Source organism: Triticum aestivum, chromosome 4A (genome assembly GCF_018294505.1).
Source record: "Triticum aestivum cultivar Chinese Spring chromosome 4A, IWGSC CS RefSeq v2.1, whole genome shotgun sequence".
NCBI lineage: Eukaryota > Viridiplantae > Streptophyta > Magnoliopsida > Poales > Poaceae > Triticum > Triticum aestivum.
This window is the reverse complement of record NC_057803.1, coordinates 3,851,014-3,860,794: the sequence shown is the minus strand read 5'-3', so window position 1 is coordinate 3,860,794 and position 9,781 is coordinate 3,851,014. Positions and strand designations below refer to the sequence as shown.

Sequence of the window (9,781 nt, the reverse complement as noted above, 5' to 3'; positions counted from 1 at the left end):
GACTTGAACATTGGTGGACTGGTCTCACCATAAAGAATCTAACCATTTGAGCTACCCTCAGTTCACCAAGACAAGATGTTATAGAGGCAAATGTCTACGGTACAAACTACATAACTTATTACGAAAGAAGTATTCTTGTGATTTATGCAGAACTGGCAATTAATTGAGCTTATCTCGATACCCCCAAAATGCAAGTTGTCTATGTTTTGAAAAGCAAAACCACACACAAACTCTTGTTCAGATGAGTATATCTCCCCTCCCAACCCCCCTTGATCCCTTCCTAGTTGAGGAAGTCGCACCTTGCAAAACAAGATTGGTGAATAAGCACTGCATTAAGTATTCCATGTGGGAAGCTTGCACTAGGGCCTAAACTATTCCCATGCGCCAGGTAGCTGCCATTGACATTGATCATGGAATACCTAATCAACGTTTTATCGTTTCATCCCCACTACTTTTCTTTTGAGAATGTTGTTATCATCTCCCCCTGAATGAACCACACATTGTTAAACAAACACACGCACACATAAAAAAAAGCCCATCTTTAACGGCTCCCTAAATTGCCCTCCATCAATTTATTTATTATTACAGCCGGTAGTTAAATCCTCCACTGTAAATAAAATTCGTCCTGCTCCTACCAAAAAGAGGCCGTTTACCAGCTTCCTCTTGGACAAGCCAAAGCCAAACCCAAAGTTTCTTCTTCTCCGGTAAAAGCATCTTTTTCCCCCTCTTTGTGATGAAAAGAGCACAATAAATCCGGCCAAAAAAGATGCCGCTGCCGCCGCAATGATTAGTCCGGTGGCATTTGCGGCTTGCCACTCTCGCCTGGCGTTGCGTTTGCGTGGTGTTTTTGTGGACGACGGCGTCGTCGTCGCCAGCCAGCCTCGTCCACCTCTTCCTCCTCCTTGTGGCTCTCGTCTTCCTCCCCCCGCGTTGCCCTCGGAAAAAATCCATCCTTTCTGCCCCGGAAATTTAGTCCCCTCCTATTTATGACCCGCCCATCTCTCCCGCGGAGGCGGCCCTGAAAATCCCCCCTTGCTCCCCCTGAATCGGCTTCTTGGTTCCCCCGTCGATTTCCTCCTCCCTCTCCCGCGTTCTTGATCCGAAGGCGCGTGTGTTTTCTGGGCAATTTCCGGCATCAGATTGTCAATTGGATCCATTTCGATCCGTTCCTGGTCTTCTTGAACCGAGCGGCGGGCTCCGTGATTGGTTCTTGTGTCGCCCTGGAGCATTCTCGCGCGAGACCAAGATGCTCTACTTGAAGCAGCCGCAGAGGAGCTAGCTGAACCACGCGGAGTCTCCGTTTGCTTGCTCTGAATTTCTCAGGCTCGGATTCGTTCTGGCCCTCTTGTCTGCCTGCGTGTTGATCTGAATTTCTGATCCGATGGAGGCCATGAGAGGCGGCAAATTCCTCCAGAAGTTCCGGCTCTACGAAACCAGATCGGTGAGCATCTCTTGCAAATTTTGTTTACCTAGTCCCTTGATTTGGTTTTTGCCTTGAACTGGATTGTATCCGTAGCTTCCTTGGACATGGCAATCTTTGTGTCAGTCAACCTCGTGTGTTTCTGTTATAATGGGGGCCTGTGTTTGTTTGTTTGTTTGTTCATGGTTGATTGGATTATTGGGTCATTTATGCTTGCACTGTGGGGCGGATCTACTGTATGATTGGTTCGGTCCGATTTGATTATAGGAAAGGGAAGGGTGAAAGGCTGCAAAAAGGTGAGGGGAGATCCTTCTTTTTGTTTCTTTTACAGGGGAGGGAAGACTCTGTTCCTTTTTGTTGCTCCCTGCAATTGTGTCACGCAGATTAATTATTTGCTGGTCGATCTTGTTTAATGATGATGTAATGTTGTGGTGTTTGCCTTCTGGCTTGGCGATTGCCCTGCTGATGCAGAAAATTAAACTTTCTGGCTTTCAGCTGACCTTGTTGCGTATATGTGTAATGATTCTCAGATATTCATAATTCAGAAGCCAACATTTAGCTACTGGTCGTTAGTACAGAACAATAGAAGCTATGTAATTGTCATCCTTCGAGCACCGTTTCTTTGATTTACTAGAAGTGAGGCCTGATGTCAAAAGTTCTCTGTGCGTTCTAGCTCAAATTCTGTTGTGCTAAATATTTGTTTGATATTTTGGTGCAGAAATTTTATCTTGTCGGAAGAGACAAGAGCAGGACTCTTTGGAGGGTGCTAAAGATTGACCGGTTGGAGTCTACTGATTTAGGTATCCAGGAGGATCCTACTAGTTACACAGAGAATGAATGTCAAGAACTACTTTGGCGAATTCATGAGGGAAATAGGTTGACTGGTGGGCTGAAATTTGTCACAAAATGCTACGGAATAATTGGTATTTCAACATGAACTGAGATTCATAGAGTATATCAATCAAAATGTTGTAGCTGTTCAAATTATAACATTTACCACTTCTGTGCTTCTTCAGGTTTTATGAAGTTTCTTGGTCCTTACTACATGGTTATAATTACCAGGAGAAGAAAAGTTGGCACAATCTGTGGCCATGATATTTATTCAATTGGCAAGAGTGAAATGATCGCAATTCCATGTCCTATAGTCTGCCCCAATGTGGCTAATTCTAGGGATGAGAACAGGTCTTTCATTGTTTCATTCTGTAGATATTGTGTATTGCCTGTTGTAATTCCATCGCTGGTTCTTAACAATATCAAAATCACCAGCTTGCTTCCTTTTGTATCTGGAGTCTTGGATATTGATTTGCTATTCATTCATGTTACTCTAGGCCCCTTTTCCAAATATTCCAGTTCATTTTGGTGCTACATTGTGATCAGACAATGTGCATTGTTGGTGGTGGCGTCTATTTTATTTTATTGTACTGTTTTGTACTGCATTATTTTCAGATAAGTTTTCCGGCGTGTATTCATATTTTTAGTTTCCATTTGGTCCAGCAATGGTGTAATATTTCTTTTGGTGCATTTAATGTTATTTTGTCTATATAAGTATAAAATCTGCTTGTTGATAATAATATGTATCCAGCTTATATGGTCAGTACATCATGCCCATTCTTGCAGTACTGAGATTTGTGTATGGATGGTCAGAGGTATATAGAATTGTTTTGAATTTCTTTGCTCCCATAGTATTATACTTATACTATTATAAATGTACTTTAAATATATTCTTGCTAATGTTCTTTTGATTGTTATTGTCTGCACATATTAATGTTTTTATTGCCCACCTTTTGTAGATATAAACGTCTCCTTTGCTCGGTCGATCTTACGAAGGACTTCTTCTTCAGCTACTCTTACAACATCATGCGCAGTCTTCAGAAGAACATAAATGACAAAAATACTGGACATGTTGTTTATGAAACAATGTTTGTATGGAATGAATTTTTGACACGAGCAATGCGGAACCATCTCAAGAATACCGATTGGACAGTGGCCTTGGTCCATGGATTTTTTAAACAGGTATACTCTTCCGTGACACAAAGTCTTTTGGCGCTACATTATTTTTAATTTCCATCATCTTCAATTATTGATCTTACCGGTATCATCTATTCATCACGGAAGACCACAAGGGCTCCTGCTAACTCAATACCATCGTACTAACATATGCGTTTTACTGCACATTTAATGACCTGACATGTAGTGAATGCTTGAAATAAAGGGTTTGCAAACGCATGGCTTTGTATAACCTGCTGACATTTTTCAGTTTGAGCTGCTTGCGGCTTTCGCGAGTTGAAACATTTGCTTGTAAGTGTCAGCAGACTGTTCCTGCTTTTTTTCAGTTTCCATCTTTTGTATGTTCCTGGTGCATAGTAGTGTACTGCACTGTCATCATTGAATTGCTATTTATAGCTTAAATGTCTGTTAGCAAGCATTGAGCACAATCCCTTGTTCCTTGTGCAAGACCTCATTATGCCAGTATTTATTATATTTATGAGTGTAATTAAGAACTAATAGTAATCTCTTATTATTGCTATTCGGGTTGAAATGACGTTATGCTAGTAGTGTTTTTGTCTTTGCAAGGCTTACATGCTAGTAGTGTGTTTCATCTGTTCATGTACTATACGAAGATAAGCTAATAGATATATATATTCGTGTGTTCAGTCGAAGCTGTCATTATCTGGGAAGGATTTCTGGTTGACACTTATAGCCAGACGCTCACGTCATTTTGCTGGAACCAGGTTCGTGTTACAAGTATTTGAGCTTTTCTGTAGTCAAAGCTCACCTTTATATTTATCTCACAAATGTATTTATTTTTATCATTCTGAAATATAGATTCATGAAACGAGGTGTTAATGAAAAGGGTAGGGTTGCCAATGATGTTGAGACTGAACAGATTGTTTTTGAAGACACACCTGATGACATCCCAAGTCAAATAACTTCTGTTGTACAACATAGAGGATCAATACCTCTTGTCTGGTTTCAGGAAACTTCAAGACTTAATATTAGGCCAGAAATCACGTGTAAGTTATGTACCGTTAGTCTGTTATGAATTTGCAGATCTGTAGACTTCTCTGATAATCCTTGCCACCTGCAGTAAAATCCGATGTGGACTACAAGGCCACCCGCCTTCATTTCGAAAACCTTGTTCTTAGATACGGGAACCCTATAGTCATCTTAAACTTAATCAAGGTGAGTGTAATTGTTTAACGTAATTTTCATCTATTGATTTAATGGTCAGCTTGATAGCTGTCGGGATCCTTTCTGAATACTCCCTTTTGGATTGCTTGTATATCTCTCAGACTCGTGAGAAGAAGCCTCGTGAATCTTTGCTCCGTGCAGAATTTGCAAAGGCTATCCATTACATAAATAAGGGGTTACCGGATGACAAACGTCTTAAGTTTTTACACATGGATCTGAGTAAGCTATCTCGAAGGTAATCTATTGTATTACAAGAGGATATTCTATCTGAGCTTGCTCCTGTAAGAACCTGTTGGTTATGCGTGAAGTACGTGCTAACGATATTAATCTTCATGCCATCTGCAGGAAAGGCACCAATGTGCTTGGACTGTTAAACAAGGTAGCATCAGATGTGTTGGAACTAACGGACCTCCTCCATTGCGAGATAACTACAGCATCAAAACCTTTGGATGCTTCAAGGTAATTTGTATACCTACTTAGGAACTTGCAATTGCTTAAGAATCGATAAGTTTGATTTAGCAAATCCATGAAATGAGCCCTCCAGCAAATAAACTACAATATGTTCTAAATGTTTGACCATATATCTACATGGCTTTATATACTTCACACAGAAGGAACCATCCGATATTATTTGTATAAAAATAGTCTTGCATAGTATATATGTGGTCAGTGTTAGTTCGCAACATGGGTAAACATCCGTATGAGAGGAGAACATGGCCATGTGAAAAGAGAGCACTGATTTGGAGAGGAACAGATGTAGTACAGCTGGTCAGATAAGAGATGATTGGCAGGGACTTGCTTACTAGAAGACTTTGTTAGTCCATTGCTTAAACTCAAAGATAGCTGCCACACCTTTCCTATCGGAATTGATTTTGACATGCGTATCTAAAACAAATATGTACTCTACTGCAGACAAAATGGAAACTACTTACCCAAAGGAAACATGTCAACCTAATGTGCAAGTAATGGACTTCCTGCTGGCTTTCTGCTGGCAGTACTAATGGTTATCTTTTACATGTTTTGCAGTGGACAAGGGTCATGTGACATCAAAATCAATGATGATTTCTGCGCAGCTACAATGGTACCTCTTTTACTACAGAAGGGTGTCCTCAGGACAAACTGCATAGACTGCTTAGACCGCACAAATGTTGCACAGTTTGCATATGGATTAGCTGCTTTAGGGCGTCAACTTCATGTGTTGAAGCTCACTGAAGAACCTAAAATTGATCTGCATGATCCTTTGGCCGATGATCTGATGGATTTCTATGAAAGGATGGGTGATACATTAGCCATCCAGTACGGTGGTTCTGCTGCTCACAACAAGGTTAGCTTCTTGTTATATCTGTGACTCCTGAGGAACATAATCTGCATAACACAACTCTTGAAATTGCGTTTTATAGAACTAAAATTTAGTATGCATACTCTGAAGGTGTGCAGTTGTGTACTACTACTACACACTCCGTCCCATAATGTAAGACGTTTTCTGACACTACACTAGTGTAAAAAAATGTCTTACATTATGGGACGGAGGGAGTACTGTTTTAATGTATTCTTTACCACCTCTGGAGTAGTTATAATTTCCCAGAGTAGTTCTATACTTCTAATTGCCACACCACTATTCCCTTTTTCTATCATTTGATTTATACATTTATTTTCCTTTCTCTGTTGTTGTGTTCGGCTATTTAGCCACATGTTTAAGTCAAATAAACATTAAGGCTACCTGTCACCTGAAAATAGGACTCTGAAAGGGCAGTTGCTAACTATCATCATGTGTCAGGTCTGTCATTCTTGTCATTTTAGGAAAGGTCATGCGCACCAGGACAGTTGATACCTAATATGAAACGTTTGTTCTCACAGGTCTTCCTATGATTAAATGAACTTCCTAAATCAATTTGTACACGTGGCTTTGCCCTTTGGAAACAAGTTTAGCAGTAGAGGTTGTTAATAGGGCGAGGACATCTGCCACCCAAGCATGCTGAGTGTATTTATGATCTATCTTGAGTGTTTGCATCTAAAATTTTTGTGACTAAAATAACAGGTATTTCTTACTGATTATAGTTTTTGAGAAAAACCCTATAGTTGATTCTTATTTTAAGTGTTTGCTGTTGTAATCTTGAACATTTTTATTTCAGAATGATTCGAGTCTTGTTGGTAGGCAGTGTTCAGTAGTTAACACAAATCCAACTTAGTATTTTGAATGATCAGTCTAACTTTTCCATTGTAACATGCTACAGATCTTCTGTGAGCAAAGAGGACAGTGGAAGGCAGCAACCCAATCCCAGGAGTTCCTTCGAACCCTTCAGCGTTACTACAATAATGCGTACACAGATCCTGAGAAGCAGGATGCTATAAATGTGTAAGCTTCTTCATGTCTGCAAAAATATCACTCTGACAAAACCAATGGAAATTGGAAAATGCTGACATTTGTCTTATAGTTCCACGTAAGATTTATATGTTGTGTTTTTTTTTGAAACGCAGATTCTTGGGTCATTTTCAGCCTCAACAAGGCAAACCACCTCTTTGGAAGTTGGACTCAGATCAGCATTACAATATCGGCCGGCAGGGAACTTTAAGTGAAGAAACTGGAAGGTGCTGATATAAACTCTTCCATTAACAACAACATTGCTTGATGAGCTGGTCTCGAACATATTCTTTACACCATTAGCTTTTACTTGGATACTTTTCTTGGCTTTAATCAGATGGTATATCAAGTAGAAATTGTTAGATATTGTAACTTGATCCATTCCCTCGTTCCATCGGCTGAAGGCCAATATGAGTCCTACTACAGTACAACTATCTCTAACAAAAATGTCATTGTTGCTCCCTCTTGGTCTATGTAATACGTGTGAAAAAGTTGTCACCAATCAAGAAATACCAAACTTGTTTCTGGAGCTGCAAGTTCATAGGGCTCTGATACCCTGGAGTAACAAGAATTAGGTGTTTTTACATGCATCTTTCATTACAGATAATTATGTTTGGATGTTCCAACAGAGTAAATTCTGGTGACCGTTAATAAAATATGATACTGGAGAACCTAACTTGATGTTCAGTTCTTACATAATGATGGATTACTGAAACAATCTAGAATCAATTAGTTTGTCGTTGTTCTTCAATCAAGTTTACATGCATATATTAGTAAATGAGACATTTCATATCAGCAGATTCATAAAGAGGTCGCTCTCGGATGGAAATATTCTATGTGAAAACAGTGCACCCGTGTCTGACCGTAATGTCGGCGAAAACAACACTGCGAACTCAGAATTACTGCCCGTGCAACAGCTGGATGATATTAGAGAGCCTACTGATTCTGCACCAGAGATCTATATGTGTGAAACAAACCCATGCCCCAGGTGTGTTAAACCTTGTTCAATCTTTTTTATCTTTTGCGGAGAAATCCTTGTTAAAATTGGACCCTGGAGAACTTCAGCTTGTCCATGAGTGCAGCACGACTAACTTCTTCTTTTTGTTATGTTTAGTGCAAAATATAGCACAATGCCTGGAAGACACTCCATTTCAGAGGAACGGCAGAGTTACTTGAAAAGATTAGGTTACCCGGAGTTGCATTCTTCAAATTTTCTCGATCTTGATTTGTTATCTTCTTCAGGAAATTCTTGTGATGAAGAAGCTTTTGAGAGGTACTATATACTGCTGCCAGTTTACATTTTTTCTCATTTGTTACGTTCACATCACCTTGATCTCTTACCAAGGTTGATAATGTGATGCTACTCCAACCATTGTGAGGGTTAAAATTAGAAATTAAGAAGGTTCCTCAAAGTTTCAAACTATCATTTACAGGTCATCGATCATCCATTCACCTTTGGATGGTATCAGTGTTGGATCTACTACTACTTACAGTGAGCCAGGACACAATGATGAGGTCAGCTTGTCTTTCTAACCTTTTTTCGCTGTGAAAAGCTTAGGTCCATCAGGATCTATGATATGATAGTACACCCCACTCGGCTTAACCTTGAGATGGGTTTCCCTGATCCGAATTTTATACGGTTCATATTTTAATCTATATATTCATCAGTGTTAGAACCTGTCTCCCTTATTAACAGGGAAGGGATGACACCGACCTGTCGCGCTCAAGCAGCCAGCTGTCAGACTCCCGCGACTATTCTGACCGTTTTGCTCAGTGGGTGGCTAATGGAGGCATGCTTTGCTACTAATGCTAAAGAATTTGTCCTGGTGGCATCCTCATATAATTTTCACCGCAGCACGAAAGCTTGACAGCTAGAACAAAGGAAAGAGCTCAAGAACAAGGAGCGACATGCATGCACAGGGCCGGCATGCGCCGAGGCTGCTGCGAGAGAAGAAGAATCGGCACGAATTGCTCGGCGGATTGAGGCTCTAACGTGGTAACTCTGTTGAGGAATGAATGCAGATGATGGTGGCTTGTGGCTTGGTTTTGTTTGGACATGATTGGAGTGCTATGGTGAAGAATTGACCGTAGTGAAGGGAAAGGCAATGAATGATAGGCAAAGGCAAACATATCTATCTCATTCTTTTCAAGGGTTAGCTTAGCTAGACATCTTATGTTTTTTGTCCACCTTTAGAGAAAAAAATACCAAAAAAACACATGGAAAATGATAAAAAAGGACTAATCCTGTAAATATATATGGTACAGATATATATGCTGCTCACATACGTTTTGGACGGCGGTTTATGTGTATATGTTTGTAACACAGGATCTCACAGAAAACGGGTTCGGAAGAAAATTTATGCGCTTCAATTGAAGTGTCTACTAGGTGTGCTCTCATTTTTGAATTAGAAACAACTAGTTATGCTACCTAGTTGCATATGTCTATACATCTAGAACTTTTTTGAGTGGCCGGTTATACATCTAGATGTGTCCTAATTATTGCACATCTAAAGGCATCTCCAACACTGACCCACAAATTTATTTTTGCATCTGTCTGCGAACATGGATGCGGGAGCCTGGCCATCCAAAGCTATCTACACACACTGGTCTTAATTTTTTTAGGTCCATGCTTAGATAGCCGCATATATAGCTAGAATAGTTTAACTAGAACGGTTGAGCGTGCTTCGCTGCGCCGTTGATGTTATTGGATTATTATAATTTATTTACTCTATTTATTTCAAAATGTAAAAGTTTGACCACATTTGTGTAGAAATATATGAATATCCATAATATCAAATCTTTTTTTA

The 9,781-nt window shown here is 39.9% G+C and overlaps 1 protein-coding gene across 1 annotated transcript; it reads left to right on the top strand.

Annotated features, from left to right (window-relative positions):
• The first annotated feature begins 764 nt into the window (after window positions 1-764).
• Window positions 765-9,356, top strand: LOC123084698 (phosphoinositide phosphatase SAC2). The gene is made up of 16 exons (XM_044506184.1): window positions 765-1,441; window positions 2,139-2,343; window positions 2,437-2,602; window positions 3,211-3,433; window positions 4,076-4,152; window positions 4,247-4,434; window positions 4,509-4,603; window positions 4,714-4,847; window positions 4,958-5,071; window positions 5,639-5,936; window positions 6,847-6,968; window positions 7,091-7,201; window positions 7,774-7,962; window positions 8,089-8,247; window positions 8,408-8,489; window positions 8,671-9,356. Exons 1-16 carry the CDS (start codon window positions 1,382-1,384, stop codon window positions 8,779-8,781), a joined length of 2,334 nt encoding a protein of 777 aa, XP_044362119.1. The 5' UTR covers window positions 765-1,381; the 3' UTR covers window positions 8,782-9,356.
• Window positions 9,357-9,781: the final 425 nt, after the last annotated feature.

Excerpts from the sequence above, each read along its gene's own strand:
- LOC123084698 (XM_044506184.1), top strand. The coding sequence starts at position 1,382 with ATGGAGGCCATGAGAGGCGGCAAATTCCTCCAGAAGTTCCGGCTCTAC. Across the intron at positions 4,435-4,508 it reads TATTAGGCCAGAAATCACGT|TAAAATCCGATGTGGACTAC; the intron begins GTAAGTTATGTA and ends TGCCACCTGCAG. Across the intron at positions 5,072-5,638 it reads AAACCTTTGGATGCTTCAAG|TGGACAAGGGTCATGTGACA; the intron begins GTAATTTGTATA and ends CATGTTTTGCAG.